The sequence below is a fragment of the Thermothelomyces thermophilus genome, chromosome 1, assembly GCF_000226095.1.
Source record: "Thermothelomyces thermophilus ATCC 42464 chromosome 1, complete sequence".
In the NCBI taxonomy this organism is placed as follows: domain Eukaryota; kingdom Fungi; phylum Ascomycota; class Sordariomycetes; order Sordariales; family Chaetomiaceae; genus Thermothelomyces; species Thermothelomyces thermophilus.
In genome coordinates, this window is record NC_016472.1 from 3,300,268 (window position 1) to 3,317,651 (window position 17,384).

A 17,384-nucleotide genomic window follows, 5' to 3' on the forward strand; every position below is an offset into this window, starting at 1 on the left:
ATGCTTGGCGCGCCCCGTACGAGCTCCCGTTTGGAGCGTCTGTTGTTTCCAGCCGCCGGGTCCGGGTCATGCCCAGCGAGGCAATGCTGGCCTGGTATTCTCGCGTCTTGCCCGCTTGATGTCGACTATGCATGGCATAATGCAACTTCATATATTTGCCACGGAAAGCGGGAGCGACCCCCTGTCGATTGGCCAGGCACTCAGGCTCATCAAGGGCGCAACGGACCACTACGTTCTCGTATCATGATCGCGGGCAATCAAAGCGACAATGGACGTACGGTTCCTGAGCGTGCTCGCCACATTTCGACTTGCCCTGAGAACAACCCAATTCCAACAAGCACGCCACTGTATTGGGTGAGATGCGTGTGTCTGGCGGGATCGTGCGAGGAATCCGTATCCGTATCGGTCCGCTTTTGCCGGCAGCCCATTGGTTAACGCTCAGCGACTGCCAAATCCGTCCATCTCATTCGCTCAGGACTCTCGCTTGTGCTGGAGAAGCCGCAAACCCACGCGAAACCGGTCCGATCGCCCCTTTGGGTGTCCCTCGTGGCCAAGGCCCGCCAAGGCCCGCCAAGGCTCGGCTGGGAAAATGTTGCGGTTGCCCGCGCATGGGGTTGGGCTGGGGCCGGTGCGGGGATGCAGAAGTTGGGGAAAGTTTGGAGAGATCTGGTGATCACAGGGGGCGTACGTACATAGTACGCTAGTGTACACCCGTACACAGGCTGATGTCGTCTACCCAAGCTACACTACAGGGCAAGGCCCTTTGAGTCGATCCGCTCTGGCTCGCCTTCGGCCATCGTGTAACAGCATCTCGAGTCTGGAACGCTGGAATCGCCGGCACGAGCCAGGACAACAAGGCGGCATGGTGCCAACTGCACTGGGGTCGCTGCACATGGTCTCAATCCCGCCAGGCTCCAATTTGTTCACCAGCGGCATGGTCGTCCTCATTGGCATATCAGCCACTCTAGGAAAAGAAGAGCAACGAGCAACAGACCCAATGAATCTAGCTTGACAATCTGCTGCCGCGCCGCTCCGTCCCGGCCTGACTATCCCTGGTAAAGCCACCCCACCTGTACAGTACATGCACACTACTTCACACAACATGAGTGTGGTGCATGTACGAGTATGTATGTGCGGAGTACAGTACATACATACAGGATACAAGCCTATACTATGTACAATACTCTACTCCGTAACCCCCCCCCCCGGGGGGGGGCCAAAACAACCCCCAAAACCAGCTATTTACAGAAGTGGAGGCGTCTCGTAGTGTGGTGGCTCGCAGAGGTGCGAATTGGGTTAAGCTTCACTGCGCTTGGCCTGGTTCCCCGTCTGTACCACGACACCCCGGCCGCCTTCCCCAGCCGCTTATACGGTCCGGTAGTCCGTCTGGCGGTCCTTCCCCATACCCCAGAGTGGCTGCTCGTGCTTTTCGAGGTCTTGATAAACCTGACGTTCCCTCCGTCGATCTGATCGTCCCCTCCTCTCTTGTCTCTTCGTCACGGGTCCAAGGGAGACGGGTCGACAGTATCGCCAACAACCTCACAAAGGAGCTGACCAGAGGACCAGCACCCGCCAAGCTCGACAAGATGGGTATCTTTGCCTTCAACAAGCAGAAGCCCAACGCTGAAGCGACCGCGGTCGCTCAGGAGGAGGCCCCCCAGTTCGAGAGGGTCGATTGGAAGAGAGATCCCGGCCTCAGGAAGCTTTATTTTTACGCCTTCGTCCTGTGTATCGCGTCGGCAACCACTGGTTACGATGGGTGAGTCGGCTCAATGTCTGGACGAGTTGTGGATTGCAGTGTGTGCTGACGGCTCCTTTTTTGATTCTTGTTCGCAGCATGTTCTTCAATTCCGTCCAGAACTTTGAGACATGGGAGAACTACTTCAACCACCCGACGGGCTCCAAGCTCGGTGTTCTCGGCGCTCTCTACCAAATCGGTAGCTTGGCTTCCATTCCTCTCGTGTGAGTGCTGCATATCGAGCCGTCGGGAATCATGGTTCCAGGACACGAACTGACCCGAGGTGTTTCCCCCTTTCAGACCCATCATTGCCGACCGCGTCGGTCGTAAGATCCCCATCGCCATCGGATGCGTTATCATGATCGTCGGTGCCGTTCTTCAGGCTGCTTGCCGCAACCTGGGCACTTTCATGGGCGGCCGTTTCCTGCTTGGTTTCGGCAACTCGCTCGCGCAGCTCTGCTCTCCCATGCTTCTCACCGAGCTGGCTCACCCTCAGCACCGTGGGCGTCTCACCACCGTCTACAACTGCCTGTGGAACGTCGGTGCCCTGGTCGTCGCCTGGGTCTCCTTCGGCACCGATTACCTCAAGAGCGACTGGTCCTGGCGTATTCCCGCCCTCATCCAGGCCTTCCCCTCGGTGATCCAGCTCCTCTTCATCTTCTGGGTGCCGGAATCGCCTCGTTACCTGATGGCCAAGGATAAGCACGAGCGGGCCCTGGCCATTCTCGCCAAGTACCACGCCAACGGCGACGCCAACCATCCCACCGTCCAGTTCGAGTACCGCGAGATCAAGGAGACCCTCCGCCTCGAGTTCGAGGCCTCCAAGTCGAGCAGCTACCTGGACTTCGTGCGCACCAGGGGCAACCGCTACCGTCTGGCCGTCCTCATCTCTCTCGGTATCTTCTCCCAGTGGTCTGGTAACGCGATTATCTCCAACTACTCGAGCAAGCTGTACGACACGGCCGGCGTCACGGGCTCGACCCAGAAGCTGGGTCTCTCTGCTGGCCAGACCGGCCTCTCCCTCATCATCTCGGTCACCATGGCCCTGCTTGTCGACAAGTTCGGCCGTCGCCCCATGTTCCTGACCTCCACGGCCGGCATGTTCTGCACCTTCATCTTCTGGACCCTCACGTCCGGCCTCTACGAAGAGCACAACGCGGATGGCGCCCGCTACGCCATGATCCTCTTCATCTGGATTCACGGCATCTTCTACTCGATCTCCTGGTCCGGTCTGCTCGTCGGCTACGCCATTGAGGTTCTGCCGTACAAGCTGCGTGCCAAGGGTCTCATGATCATGAACCTGACCGTCCAGGCCGCCCTCACCCTCAACACCTACGCCAACCCGGTTGCCTTTGACGCATTCGAGGGCCACAGCTGGAAGTTGTACATTATCTACACGGTGAGTTTTGCTTCCCCGCCCGCATATCGCTCGCCTCGCCGCTAGGGGAGGAGGGAAGGAGGGGAGAATAATAAAAATAGATTGCTAACCGGACGGATTCTGCTTACAGATCTGGATCTTCCTCGAGCTGTGCTTCGTTTGGAAGATGTACATCGAGACCAAGGGTCCCACCCTCGAGGAGCTTGCCAAGATCATCGATGGCGACGAGGCCGCCGTGGCTCACGTCGATATCAAGCAGGTCGAGAAGGAGACGCACATCAACGAGGAGAAGTCCGTTTAGAACAACAACAACAACAAAAATCGGCTGGTCTCTCCTGTTGTCCGTGATTTGTCTCGTTTTCCCTGTCTGCGGACGTGGTTTGGGTCGTGCGTTCTTGGCTAGCCTCGCGGGTCGTGCGGACGTTGTTTGGTAGAATATTCCCCCCTTGTCACTGTCTTTTTGTTTTAATCAACTGTACCATTCAACCCAAACCAAAGACCAACGTTCCCCCGACTGTTACTTGACCCGTTCTCTCACACCACACCATCAGATGATTGCCTCTTTTTACGCCTGGCCTGTCAAGCAGCGTCGTCCTCCTCGATGATTACTCCGATCCTGCAGCGTCCACCCCCAAATCCATAGGGACCCCAACCTATGAGCCCACGGCAACCACTAAATTGGAGACGCGAGTGGTGGGGAGGGTGCAGCTGGGGGTTGCTCTGAGCAGCAAATCTCTTCTTGTTTCTCACTTTTCTTTTCCTGCTCTTGGGGCTACGCTTGGGAGTGTATACAAGTAGGTGTGCGGTGTGGGTCAGGGCGAGGCGAGCGCGCGCGCCCGGAAAGTCGCTCGCCCCGTGTGCGTGCACTAATCTTTCGCGAGGTTGCAGATCCACGGCGTGGTAACTAATTTACCAAGTAGATACCTCTGGGACGCCGCTTATACCAGTATACTTGGTCCCCGGAACGCGCCTAGGGCAGGCAGCAAGGTATGTATGTACCGTATAGTTCTGTATGTATGTACGGATTAGTGTACATACACAAAGCACGGGAGGCACGGCTTACAACCGAGTCTGTGACAGCAGCAGGGGCAGGAGCAGCAGTGATCCTTGACCTGCTAGCGCCTACTCCGCAGCGTACCCCGGATATATGTATGTACATACAAGTCGGGTAAATATATAGTACGCGATAGTGTGGCGTACATACAATAGTGTATGTAGGTCCGTACTTACGTACGCAGAGGTGTGAAAGGTACGGAGTACATTACGAGGACTCGTAAGCAGGGGGTGGATCGTCAGGACAGGTAGTTACATACAAGTTACATACATGGTGCATGGAAGTACGCTTTACTCCGTACTCAGTACACTACGCTACTTTTAGTACGTAGAGCATAACTATTCCGTACTTGTCATGTTCCTATTCCTTCTTGGTATGTACTTGTATTTACCCAGTGGGCGTGGGTCAGCGGGCGTGACCGAGACGCTGGGAACGGGATCCCCGAGCCTCCCCTTCACCTTGGATAAATTGATCAATGTGCTTCCCTTCCCGTACTAGTACTAGTTCGACTGTTCGATGTATGTACATGCATAATATGTACATACATTTCAAGCATGGAAGACCTCGTGGAAGCATGACAAGACATCTGTTGGGCATGGATTTGCAACTCCTGTCTCCAAAGGGATCTACATCCCAGTAACTTTGTAACTACACTACACGCACACTACACTCCACACTCCACTAGGGCGGGAGGATTCTTACAGATCGTCTCCTCAGGGGGGCAGGGCACGGATGGATGATGGAACTTTACAAGACCTTCCTCGCGTTTAACTCCCTTTTTGGAAGCGGGTGAGTCCTGTATGTACTGTACAGGACTAGAGTGACCCCCTCGAGGCATATCATTCCTTTTCATTTCTATTTCTCAGACGTAAAGGAAAAAGGGAAAGAACTAAAGCGAAGAAACACCTAACCCAATGGGGTCAACGGATGAGGTGGCAAGGAGAACGGGGATTCCACGACGACCTGGACAAAGCCGCTCCTATTGCTCGAGCTGGCGCGGGGGGAAGGGGTGGCGACGATGTGGTGAGAGTGGTTGATTGATGGTCGGTTTGGCGAGACCATGTCCGCTCTTCTCCACCACACGGCTTTCTTCCAGCGGCAAAATGCCACAGATCTGCCCTCCCCCCTCCCCCCCCCCAAAAAAGGATCCGTCCAGAGTGTCCCGGTGTTTCTTGGCCAGGCATGCCTGGATCTAGCCAAGGAGGAACTCCAGGCGTGTGGGTAGTGTAAGCGGGTCTAGGGGTACTGCGCACATACTGTGTACATACACACATACATGCTAACCGGGTGCTGTCGTCTCTTGTTGGTATTCAAACACAATATACGCATGGCTTGGCAGGTAGGCAGGAAGGATGCCTCCCTCCTCTCCGTTCCCCTCTTCCTTTCGTTCCCTCTAGCCGGTGTGCGAGTCTGGCCCCGTTAGTTTGCTTTCTGCCACCGGCTCCTTTTGCGCAAAGGGTTTGTGAACACCACGCAGCGCCCTCCTGCATGGCCTGCTTCTCACTACTACCCAGCGCGCACGGCATGGCAGCACCGAGTATTTGCAGTGCACCAATCTGCGGCCAAGCATGCCATGCCACTCCGCGGTACCCGGATTGACCCACAGTAATACCGAGTTGAACGTTTCACCTGTTCCGATTCCGTGCTCGCTTTCCCCGTCAACATGTCCGTGAAGGAATGTCGCTCCGAATACTCAATATCCTGCCGCACCACTTCCCCGTCTGGCAGCACGATGCAGCAGGAACACGCATGTCCTCTTCTCCGAGGAAGGACTCCGCCAACCAGCACCTCCAACACTTGCACACTTCCAAGCACAGAACTTCGGACGAGGTGCTTCCCGCTTCTGTAGCCCGACGGAATATTTCCCCTTCCTCGACCACCCAATCCCACGTCTTTGTTAGGACCGGCCGGGATTGACTGGGGCGTGAAAGAGGACACGGGATCCCATTGCCCCCCAGAGAACCTGAAGCAAGGCGCAAGACACGGGACACGGAACGGAAACCTCGAAGACGCATGTCCTCCTTTGCGTAAAACAAGCTGTGGGTAACGTGTAGTGGTTCCCATATCTGAGCTGTTTTATATGGTATGCAGATATCTACACGTTGACCGCGCGCATCGCGTAGGAAATATACACGCGGCACACTGCCTCATAGACGGAACGGATGAGGGCCTGAAGAAGAGGGTTCCCACATCCAAGGCAGGCTGGAATGCGGCGGAAAATGACCAACTGCATCTCTTTACACCAGCTTCTCGTCTTCCGAGGCGAGACAAGCCTCAGCTGGAGGCCACAGAACCTGCAAGGCCAGTTGTTGATGCTGAACGTAAGGAGACGGACGGCCATTCTCGTCGTACAGGCGGGGACAGAATGTGAGCGTGTTGTAGAGCTAGCCCCGTGCCTAGGCTATCCTCATCATGATAAAATATGCTGCGGAGGACGAGAAAGAAGGTTTGTTGTCAAAAGGGCCTTTCCCTCCAACACTCGAATAAAGGTTTCAATATCGAGAGCAGTACTTCTCATCCTCTGAGATGAGAACTGCAGCGGTGTCGTCCACAGCCACCCCAAGCAATCATCAGAACGTGCTCCTGTAGAGGGAACAAGTTGGGCAGCTCCGAAACAAGAGCGTTGCCCGCGTCTTGGAATAACTTTCACATCCGGCTGTTACCGTGTCGTCTTGACCAGCTCTGACTTGGGGGTGCTCAAGGGATGGTTTCGGAGCTTCGGCTTCCCCCAAGATGTCTCCTGAACCTCTCGATCGCTGGGGACTAGCGCATCTACCAGAAGGCGGCAAGTTTGATACTTTGACTCGTGCTCTGCGCGGTCGTTAAGACGTGCGTCCCCAGATCTTGATCTGATTATAGCGCGTTGATAGCGGCGTCTTTGTGTGCATTGACGGCCGAGAGACGACGAGGAGGGCTTGTTGAGATCGCCGTTCCAGCGGCGTTGCAATGCGCAGCCCTGACGCTAGGTGTGAACCGATGAAGTATGGTGGTACTCCGTGAGTACCCCGGACCATGTTACACAACGCCCTATGGCCTTGGAGGAGGGGCGACACTGGACATCGGCTGTGGGCATCGTGATCATTGGTGCGGGAGTTCGCTGCCTTCGTCACCATTCTTGTGGCCGGCTCTGCCCAGGAGCTACTTGGGCAGCACGTACCGGCCTGAACGTAACTCCATTGACCGAGCCAACCAGATATGTGGCACTGCCTACTTGTCGTCTGGTCGAGGTTCATCAGGTATGCCCGGGGGGGGGGGGGGCATCGGGCAGAATGGCGGAATGAGGAGTAAGCTCTCTCTGAAGGATGCCCCTATGTGGCGCTGCGTTGTGCGCTTTGAATGTCATGGAGATTGACCCTCGAGTTTTTTCTGAGACGTTGCTGCAGTTTGCTAACCTGTCCCGAGCCGACGAGGGCCGCCGTGACGGGCACGGGCTAGAGCATGGAGACCTGTTCCGGAAGAATGGTGCGTTATAGTTGGGGAAATGGGACTGATAAGATTTGCGATGAGGTGCTGGGAAGACTGTGTAAAGCGAAGAAAGCGGAGGCTGAAGTAGATGGGGATCGAAGTCGTAATAAGGTGCGGGTCGTGACGAGGCCGTTCATCGCCACGCAAGGAATGAAATGAAACGGAGACCAGCTTGAGACAACAGTATTTCTCATCCTGCGGCGAGAGGACTTGGAAAGCAGTCTCTATGCGTGTCTCGCGCCCATGGGGGTCCATTGTTGCCTGGGATGGAAGCTTCTCGTGGAAGGAGCAATCCGGTGCTCATTTGATGTCTTTGACTCCCGGAGACGAGTATATCTCGAGCTGGCGCCTGCCCTTTCGAAGAAGGAATTCGACCGCGGCAAAGTCACGCTTGTCAATTTTAATGTTCTTTTCAAACTCTCTTCTGCTTGTTCGTCAGCACTGGCACCGTCTGGCACGTCGCTGGTAGGAGCATTATATACCTGGCAAAAGCTTGGAAGTGTTTGCGGTTTGCCTCGGGCTTTTTGCGGCATTCGCGAATGCATTGCCTGTAGAGGGCAAGCATTTCCTTCTGGAGTCCCGACAGACGCATTACGGTTTGTGTGAGTGCCAGAGGTGTAGTATGCGAAGAGTGGTCAGCTCGAGAAAGACGCCAAAAATATTCGCGTCACAGCCTCGGTATTCCGGACCCCTATGCAGAAGACCGGCCCGCTGCGCTGTGGGACCCACCACCGAACCAGCCGGGCCGGGCCTACTAATTAGTGTACACTAGTGTATGCGCATGGGGGGCCGAAACTAATTCGCCCCTTTTACTAATCCCCGTTTCCGAAGAGATATGATGCTTCCTCAACAACTTCCGGTAAGGTGGTTTATGCATATATTCAATTATCTCCAATGTTGTTCAAAGGCATTGTTGCCTACGGATACTAGGTATCGATCCCGCCTTGACCTTTTCAGGAAGTTTACGTCTTGCGGCATGCCCAGCTTGTGCATGACTCTGATCCCATCTCTAAACATCGACCTGAAAGAAAAATTGAAAAAACAACACCCACAGACTTGTCTAGCTTGATGATTATCAAGAGTGTTGCGCGTTGGCGTGGATATTTTACGTTTGCGCTGTGAGGTAACGCTTGGGTGTAGGTAGGCAATGCTCCAATGACTTGGCTTCTCTACCGGGTAAGTTATAGAAAAGAGAGAATCTTAAGATGCCCGCGGACGGCATTGAGGGTGCAGTTGACTCTTGCTTACCAGAGACCAATGAAGTGCTTATGGCCAACTGGTGTGCATGTGCTGTTATCCCTCGGTTACTCTGAACTACTTCCACGCCCTCTCGGCTCAGGCTATAACTCTGACGTATGTACTTGGTATGTACATATCGGGCACTCAACGGTATAGGCATGATAGATCTCGAGTGGATTGGTTGCTAGATGAGAGAACTATTGCCGCGAGTCTTGTTATAACGCTTGCTCCAGAGTCTTCAGAATGTCGGCACGGAGGCTGATGACAATGATTTACCCTTATGAACCTCCACGAACACATATGTCTCCAGTCTATTCGCGATTGGAAAGCGTAGACGACGTTGGAAGCGATGGCTGGTGGAAGAATTCATCCGCAGCGGAAGCTTATTTCCCCGTAACATGACCCCGGTGACGAGTGCCGAGCTTCGCTGCCAGTGCGGAGCGATGCGCGGCGTCTCCACAAAAGTTACAGGGGAGTAACCACCGAGGCACGCCCTGCTGACAACGAGATATCTCCGCCATCGGCTTAACTCGGCCTTCGTCTCGAGTCTCAACAAGCAGTCAGGATCTTGCATTGTGAGACTCGCAATCGAGGTATCTCTTAGCTTTTCACCACTCCCACCCGATATAGCAACCAGTTACCAGTTAGTCATGCCTTCATTCTCTGTAAGTTCCTCCACTACCAGCTTTTGCTCTTATGACATGTGCGTACATTGTTTGTACGTATGTACATGCATACATACATACAGTGTACGGACGGCATGAGGCTCATCAGTTGCCTTCGGTTTCAAATAATAACCGTGCCAATAATCGGGAGATCTCCTAACCGGCCTACAGCGCCTCGTCCGCTTCTTGGCCCGGGACGGCCGCACCTACTATGGCGATGCCATCTTGCCCCGCGGCGTTACTGATATCAGCAAAGCACGCCAAGCCCACATCATCAAGGGCGACATCTTTGGCAAGCACGACGTCACCGACCAGGTCGTGGACATCCGGACGCTTCTGGCCCCCCTGGCCCCCGAGGACGTCCGGACGGTGAGGTGCCTCGGGCTTAACTATGCGGCCCACGCAAAGGAGGTGAGTGCGGGCGCAGTTCTCTGTGTTGTTTACTGACTGCAGCGGAACGATAAGAGGGGCTGACGGAGATGTAAACAGTCCAAGATGCCCATCCCCCAATACCCCGTCGTCTTCGTGAGTAACTTACCCACCAGCCCCTCCCGGGACCTTGATATGCACGTCTCCGCCACATTGATACCTGACGCCGTCGCCAGTATAAACCCGCGACCTCCCTGACCGGGCCATCGGATCCGATCCCCGTCCATCCCATGGCCCAGCAGCACACCGGCCTCGACTACGAGTGCGAGCTGGTGGCCGTCATCGGCAAGCCCTGCTCCGACGTGCCCGAGTCGCGCGCGCTCGACTACGTGCTCGGCTACGCGGTCGGCAACGACGTGTCGCACCGCGACTGGCAGCTCAAGCTCGGCGGCGGGCAGTGGTCCCTGGGCAAGGGCTTCGACGGCTGGGCGCCCTGGGGCCCCGGTATCGTGAGCCGCTCCGTCATCCAGGACCCCCAGGCGCTGGCCATCCGCACGCGGGTCAACGGCCAGACCATGCAGGAGAGCACGACCGCGGACATGATCTTTGGCGTGGCCAAGACCATCGCGTTCCTGAGCCAGGGGACGACGCTGATGCCGGGAGATCTTATCTTTACCGGGACGTGAGTCTCTCCTCCCTTCCCTCCCTCCTTGCTCACTGGCCTTCTTCCTCTTGGCATTTCCTGCTCGTTTTTGTCTCTTACCCTCCGGTCCCCATCCTTTTCATGTTCTTTCCTGCTTTCTCTTCTCTTCTTCTCCGATTTGTTGATTGAGTCGGGGCTGGCTTGCTGATTGATTCTTTAACGCATCAGGCCTCAAGGTGTCGGCATGGGCAGGAACCCCCAAGTGTGGTTGAAAGATGGGGATGTCGTCGAGGTCGAGTTGGAGGGCGTTGGGACCTGCACGAACAAGGTTGAGTTTAGCCCCGCGAGGGAGGCAAAGCTATAAATGTGATTAGGTAACTGGCTTGGAAGCCACCTGCGATTGTACGCACTTGAAAGTCTACCCTTTTTTTTGGTTCTCGAAGTCCAACCTCTGGGAATCTGCGAAGGCAGGTCCCGGGCGCGAAAAAGGCCAGGGAATGGTTGTTCTAGTCGACTTTTTCGGCGCAAACTTTGAGCTTTCAGGCCAGAAACCATCACTCCGTGGTCGATGCAACCGATCGCCAATATCCAAATCAGCAGTTACACAAACGCCTTGCGCGGAGTCGCGGCGCAGGTTTCCTTGTCGTTAGCCTCAGGGTTGTGGATTAAGGCAGACCATCGGCCTGTCTAGATTTCTCCCTCATTTGACCGGCGATTCGATAGATTCCAGGAGAACATGTCGAGGCCATCTCTCACCGATTTCCGATCCGTGACATTCAGACTGGCTTTCATTTCATTCATTTCTTCCCCTTTCCCTTTGGCCATAAAGCTGGTCCTGTTGATGTAAAGGTTGAAGATTCTTGACTGACAGAAGGAGAGACGCTGGACGGTATGCAAAACGCAAGTACGCAAGGTGAAGACGAGACCTATCGTCGATGCGTGAATCCGGTACGTAATGGAGTTTGTCCTTGGCCTCTGAGTGGCTTGGAAGGGGAAGCTAGAACGGGGTAGGGGTATTGCGGGATCTCATCGGTTACTTGCACGTGTAAGTGCGTCGGCCAGTAAGCCTATATGTACATATAGTACAGTACCAGAGTAAATATACCAATGCCTACGGATAACGCTGTACGGTATACATGCATACCTCACCTCCGACGCAAGGTAATGTAGCTTGCAGATCAGAAAACGTTGTCTCTCAGTCAATCACTTGTCATTCGAGAGAGAAGCGAATTTGTTCACAGCGTCCTTGGAAAAATTAGACTGGAACAGCTCGCCTACGAACCAGAGTTGCCATAGCTGCGACCCAGCAGCCGTGGGGGGCAACGAATAGGTACCGGATAGTGGAATATCGTCTTATACCCTATTTGGTTAATGCCCAGGGACCCGAAAGAACGAACGTCTGCAGACAGGTCTTGGCAGGCCTCACCTTATCGTTATCTCTTGCTTGTTATCAGTCCTTACATAGTAGGCACAATGTGAGGAAGTATCATGACAGAGCTGATGCTGACTTATCAATCCAACTTCCAGGTCCAGAGTTGGCAATCTTGCGCGATCAACTGAGCTCTGCGTGCGGCTGAGTTGCATAATAAGGCGCGTCTCGCCTGCTATATCTGCGGCCGCTTTTTTTTCTTCAAGTGACGTCGTCCTAAACACTCGCTGAACCATCCGCCGCACCGAGCTAGAAAACTAGGCACCTTCGAGCCGGAAATCCTCTATTCAACGCCAACCAAAGGAGAGCTAGCTCAGCATGGCGGCCCCCGAAGTTTCCCACGGCCGCGGCGGCGCGGGCAATATCAATCCTGACGATACGAAATACGTCGACGGAGAGGTGGTTCGCGTTGGTGCGGAGGGGAGCCATGGAGATGGGGCTTTTAGTACTGGTCGCGGAGGTATGTATGACTCGCCGCCTTCCGGCGGTTTCTCCTTGCCGTTCTCCCATCCGATCATACCCTACGGGCGGACGAAACCATCTCGGAGCCTCGCCTCCAGTTTCTCTCCGCCTTCAAAGTTGGTAGTCAGAGGTTGCGAACCGCGTTATCACGGAAGCCACCCCCACATGGAACGCATGCCAAGCCTCGTCTCGCGATAAGAGCAACGGGCACCCCCAGCTACTCCACACTGCAATGCTAAGAAACACCATCACCATTCATCGCCGAGCTAACTTATCCCTCTCTTTTTTTCCCCTCCCATTCAACCGGGAATAGGTGCGGCAAATATTGGCGACGCGGGACAGAAGCAAGGCACACGCTTGGACAAGGACCTCGTGCCCGAGGCCGCCGTGCGACCGAGCCAGGACAACGCCGACTACCACGTGGGCCGAGGCGGTGCCGGCAACGAGCGCCATGTTACCAAGAAGTCGGAGGAGGCCGGCGGTGCCAGCGGCGAGGGGCTGACGGCGCCAGTCGGGCTGGCTGACAAGCTGAAGAAGAAGCTCTTTGGCGTGTTTACGAAGAAAAACTAATTGCTGGGAGAAAGGGCGTTGCTGCTGCTGCTGCTGCTGTTTGGAGGTGGATTTTTTGTTTCTTTCTTTTCACGTTTGATACCGCCGACCGAGGGGATCAGAAGAGTCGCCATGGACTGATTTTTGTTTGTACCCGTGTAATGTAGTATTCGGGAATTTTGTCGCAGCCGGCATTTGGCCCGGCTCTCCTACCTGCGTCGTGATCTTCATTCTACCACTGCGGTCTCGGCTAGATTGCACAGCTTGCTTCCCTCGAAGACGACTTGGCAGGGGCTGTAAATCGGATTCTGATTTCGGAAACGAAACCAAGTCGGTATCTGTAGTCTAGGGTGGTTCGTGAGACACCACGGGTGTGACATACAACAACAAGCTCGTTAACATCGTCATCGCCTGTCGAGCCTGGCTTGAATGGAATGCGCGCTGATACCAGAAGCAAGACGGTGTGGCCTGTTTGGGCGGCCACGCCCGAGAAGAGAAGCTGCCGTGCCCAGCGTCGTGGTCGGTGAGCCGTCTGATTCCGGGTTAGCCGCTAGGCAATCGGCGGGCTCGCGCAGCAAGTTCGCAGGGGGGCCCCGCAAGAACTGTGCCACGATTGGCAGTGTAACCGCGCAAGCATGCCGTCGAGATCGCCACCATCCTGGCGGTCGTTGGGCGCACGCAAAGCCTGCTTTGGGAAGGATTGGAAACGGTCATCATGGGCACGGCTGAGCTGAGAGTTATTCGTGTCTTGAAGCTTGTCGAGCCGTAGAAAATAAAACAAAGAAGCAATATGGGCCAGGGAGACTGATCACTGATCTGGCACTGAACCTGTACATATACATCCAATTCCCCGCTTTCTTCCGTGACTACGCGCCCGTTCTAAAAAAAGGTAGCAGGTGTTCGGTTCTGGTGTTGTAGAGGTTGCACACCACTACGCTGCACACACACCCGAGATCACGAGGCGCAAGATCTTGGACAAGGCAGTCGGCAACTGCCTTAGAGCGGCCCGTGATCAGCACACCCAACCACCCAACCACTCTGGTTCCCGGATTCGCGCAACCAGCCCCGTTCACAGGGTGGGGAGAGCTTAACCAACATGTAACCCGGATGCCGGGGGGACTGCATTAAATAACTGAGGATCCATCCTGGCGACGACATCCGGTCTGGACGTCGAGTGTCTTCGACAACTAGCACCAGGAGGCAGGGCGAGCAGACAAGCAGAAGAGCACCCAGATCCCCGACTGAGGAACCGAACATGAAACCACAAGAAGTACGTCCGTACAGTAGGTGGCCCACCCCGCAACACAGTCGATTTCCTCGCAATCTGGCTCACCTAATTCTTGGAATCACAGTTTCCGTGCTGGCCCACGATTCGGTTTGCGAAGGAACTCTGATCGAAGTACGCGATCAGACGTTAGCCATTGAACCTGACGCCTGATCGCCCCAAGCAGCCAATATCTCGGAAAGATTGGTGTCAAGACTCGGACGGGAAATCCTCAGCGCTAGATAGTGCAGCCAGCTGGGCAGACCGGCCGGGCGTTGGGCGAAGCTGAAAGGCAAGACAAAAGTCTTGCTAAAAAGACGGCCGCCTGAGTTGGTGGGCTGAAGGTGCCCTTGCTCCTGCTCTTTCACGTTTCCCAGGAAGGGTGCCAGGTTGATCTGTGCGCCGCCAGTTCCAGTGGGCTGTTGTGCAGTGGGTGCCTGCCGGAAGCGGGCAGCGCTAACACAAACAAGTCCAGGTAGGCGGGACCGATGGCCGCCCGGAACGAGCCCGAGCGCCCGCCGCTCACACCGCGCCTCGTTTCCCGGGTCTCGCAGCTGTCAAAGCGATCCTTTCTCTCACACTCATCATCCTTCGAGGCCGACGACGAGCGGTCGAGCACCGGGTCGCTGGAAGACTTTGGCATCATGAGCCGCAGCCGCAGCAGGAGTGACAGCGGCGGCGGCGGCGGCAGCAGCAGCAGCAGCAGTAGCAGCACTGGCGCGCCGCCGCCGCCGCCGCGCTACCCCGGAGACGACACGCGCCCCACCAGCTCGAAGGAACTCGCCGGCTGGTATGCCTACGCTTTCGCCGCCGAGGTCTATGTAATCTGCGGTCAGTGGTTTTCCCGGGTGAATGAATGATGAAGGCGACGTTTGACGGCGGTCGCTGCATGATATCATGAGCTAACGGGATGGTTTGTAGGAATCAGTACGTGCTTACTCCGGGCACCTGTTGCTCTCAAATCAGAACTCCACACCCTGCGAGCACCGGGGCGCCCCGTTTTAATTGCACACCATCAACCCGAGGCACAGGAAAACTGACTGCATCTAGGCTCTTTCATCCCCATTCTCCTAGAAACCCTGGCCAGAGAGAACGGCGTTCTTCTCTCGGACCGAAAGACACCATGCGGGTCCAGCTCGGACAAGACCGGCGGCGAGGGCGGACAATGCATTGTCTATGTCCTCGGTATGGAGATCAACACGGCGAGCTTCGCCATGTACACGTTCAGCGTAAGCGTCCTGATCCAGGCACTGCTGGTGGTTAGCATCAGCTGCGCAGCCGACCACGGCAACTACCGCAAGAAGTTGCTGCTCGCCTTCGCCTGGATCGGCAGCATCTCCGTCATGCTCTACATCTTTGTCTCGTCGAATCTCTATCTCTTTGGCGCGTTTCTCGCCATCGTATCCAACACCTCCTTTGGCGCCTCATTTGTCCTTCTCAACTCCTTCCTGCCTCTCCTTGTTCGGCACCACCCCGAAGTCACCCGGCAAGAGGCCAACTTGCTGTCGTCGTCGTCCAACGGCCAGGGGCCGCAGCACCACGTAAGCACCGACGACGAGGGCACACTAGCCGACTCGACGGCGGCCTTGTTGTCGAGGGACACCCTAGAGGACGGATACGTCATGAGCCGAGTGCGGACGCGCGAGGAGCTCACCTCGCATGAGCTCAACCTGTCGACGCAGATCTCGGCCAAGGGCATCGGCATCGGGTACATGGCCGGCTTGTTCCTGCAGTGCGTCGCCATCTTCGTCCTGGTCCGGATGAAGAACACGACCTGGTCCCAGCGCGTCGTCCTCTTCGTCATCGGCGCCTGGTGGGCCGTCTTCACCGTCCCGGCAGCCATGTGGCTCCGCCCGCGACCCGGGCCCCCCTTACCGGCAGCATCCCGCAGCAGTGGCATCCGCGCCTTCCTCTCGTACACGCTCTACGCCTGGAGGTCCCTCTTCCGCACCGTTCAGCTCGCCCGCCGGCTCGTCGACATCATGCTCTTCCTCGGCGGCTGGTTCCTCCTCTCGGACGCCATCGCGACCACCTCCTCAACCGCCATCCTCTTTGCCAAGACGCAGCTGCACATGGAGCCCTGGGCGCTCGGCATGATCAACGTCATCTCGACCACGGCCGGCATCGCGGGCGCCTTCTCGTGGTCCTACATCTCCCGCCAGCTCAGCCTGCAGGCCCCGCAGACCATCCTCGCCTGCATCGGCCTCTTCGAGCTCATCCCGCTCTACGGCCTGCTGGGCTACCTGCCCCTTGTCCGCAGCTGGGGCGTCTTCGGCCTGCAGCAGCCCTGGGAGATGTACCCGCTGGCGGCCGTCTACGGCTTCGTGCTGGGCGGCCTGAGCGGCTACTGCCGCTCGCTCTACGGCGAGCTGATCCCGCCCGGCTCCGAGGCCGCCTTCTACGCGCTGTACGCCATCACCGACAAAGGGTCGAGCGTGTTCGGACCGGCCATCGTCGGCGCCATCATCGACGCCTCGGGCGAGATCCGGCCGGCCTTTTGGTTCCTAGCTGCGCTCGTCGGGCTACCGGCGCCCATGATCTGGTCCATCAAGGTCGAGAGGGGCCGGCGCGAGGGGGAGAAGCTGGCCGAGGTGATTGAGGGCTTTAAGGTCGCGCAGAACGGGGAGATGGAGAGCGACCAGGAAAGCAGGGCGATTCTCGACGCCTACGACGAGGAGACGGATCGGTAATGGTCGCCGGACGTGGGCCTCATTCAATGATCTGTGGAAAACTTTGAGTACTGTATTCTTTTATTGCAGTTCTTTTGCATAGCGACGGTGTTTCGTTGTGTCGTTTGTTGATTCTGTTCACAAACGGGCCCTTGAGACTATCAAAAATACTATCACTGTTATGTAACGGATGTGCTATGGAGCGAAGAGTGACAATGACGGGTCACAACACAAAAAATGATGCGCTGGAAATCTTGGGATCAAGAGTTCGCTTAACATCAACGCCGCCTGGTCGTCGATCCGCCCTCTGGTAGCTCTTACCTCGAACCAGCCTATTGTGTGCTCAGAGCGCGATGCCCAGTCCATCAATTTCATGACCACAACTTCGCGATGACCATGATTCCGCTACTAAACCCGGATACCACACTACCGTTAAATGCCTCGTAGACGGGGAATAATA

General features: G+C 56.1%; 8 protein-coding genes across 8 annotated transcripts; 5 read left to right on the forward strand and 3 right to left on the reverse strand.

Annotated features, from left to right (window-relative positions):
- Positions 1-1,424: 1,424 nt before the first annotated feature.
- On the forward strand, positions 1,425-3,631 carry MYCTH_114107 (sugar transporter). The gene is made up of 4 exons (XM_003659078.1): positions 1,425-1,759; positions 1,837-1,962; positions 2,039-3,137; positions 3,247-3,631. Exons 1-4 carry the CDS (start codon positions 1,587-1,589, stop codon positions 3,415-3,417), a joined length of 1,569 nt encoding a protein of 522 aa, XP_003659126.1. The 5' UTR covers positions 1,425-1,586; the 3' UTR covers positions 3,418-3,631.
- Positions 3,632-4,876: 1,245 nt separating this feature from the next.
- Positions 4,877-5,295, reverse strand: MYCTH_2295788 (uncharacterized protein). The gene has a single exon (XM_003659079.1). It carries the CDS (start codon positions 5,230-5,232, stop codon positions 5,077-5,079), a length of 156 nt encoding a protein of 51 aa, XP_003659127.1. The 5' UTR covers positions 5,233-5,295; the 3' UTR covers positions 4,877-5,076.
- A 2,345-nt stretch (positions 5,296-7,640) lies between these two features.
- MYCTH_2295791 (uncharacterized protein) lies at positions 7,641-8,302 on the reverse strand. The gene is made up of 2 exons (XM_003659080.1): positions 8,118-8,302; positions 7,641-8,059 (listed from the first exon to the last, which is right to left on the reverse strand). Exons 1-2 carry the CDS (start codon positions 8,225-8,227, stop codon positions 7,936-7,938), a joined length of 234 nt encoding a protein of 77 aa, XP_003659128.1. The 5' UTR covers positions 8,228-8,302; the 3' UTR covers positions 7,641-7,935.
- A 1,222-nt stretch (positions 8,303-9,524) lies between these two features.
- Positions 9,525-10,915, forward strand: MYCTH_99239 (Fumarylacetoacetase-like protein; the record flags this gene model as incomplete). Its single annotated transcript, XM_003659081.1, has 5 exons — positions 9,525-9,539; positions 9,711-9,950; positions 10,029-10,064; positions 10,145-10,590; positions 10,780-10,915. 5 exons carry the CDS (start codon positions 9,525-9,527, stop codon positions 10,913-10,915), a joined length of 873 nt encoding a protein of 290 aa, XP_003659129.1.
- Positions 10,916-12,205: 1,290 nt separating this feature from the next.
- On the forward strand, positions 12,206-13,214 carry MYCTH_2141696 (uncharacterized protein). Its single transcript, XM_003659082.1, has 2 exons — positions 12,206-12,440; positions 12,756-13,214. Exons 1-2 carry the CDS (start codon positions 12,299-12,301, stop codon positions 13,010-13,012), a joined length of 399 nt encoding a protein of 132 aa, XP_003659130.1. The 5' UTR covers positions 12,206-12,298; the 3' UTR covers positions 13,013-13,214.
- A 757-nt stretch (positions 13,215-13,971) lies between these two features.
- MYCTH_2295798 (uncharacterized protein) lies at positions 13,972-14,496 on the reverse strand. Its single transcript, XM_003659083.1, has one exon. It carries the CDS (start codon positions 14,246-14,248, stop codon positions 13,988-13,990), a length of 261 nt encoding a protein of 86 aa, XP_003659131.1. The 5' UTR covers positions 14,249-14,496; the 3' UTR covers positions 13,972-13,987.
- On the forward strand, positions 14,497-15,279 carry MYCTH_2295799 (uncharacterized protein). Its single transcript, XM_003659084.1, has one exon. It carries the CDS (start codon positions 14,744-14,746, stop codon positions 15,113-15,115), a length of 372 nt encoding a protein of 123 aa, XP_003659132.1. The 5' UTR covers positions 14,497-14,743; the 3' UTR covers positions 15,116-15,279.
- MYCTH_2295800 (uncharacterized protein) lies at positions 15,280-17,032 on the forward strand. Its single transcript, XM_003659085.1, has one exon. The coding sequence runs from the start codon at positions 15,443-15,445 to the stop codon at positions 16,943-16,945; it is 1,503 nt and encodes a 500-aa protein (XP_003659133.1). The 5' UTR covers positions 15,280-15,442; the 3' UTR covers positions 16,946-17,032.
- Positions 17,033-17,384: the final 352 nt, after the last annotated feature.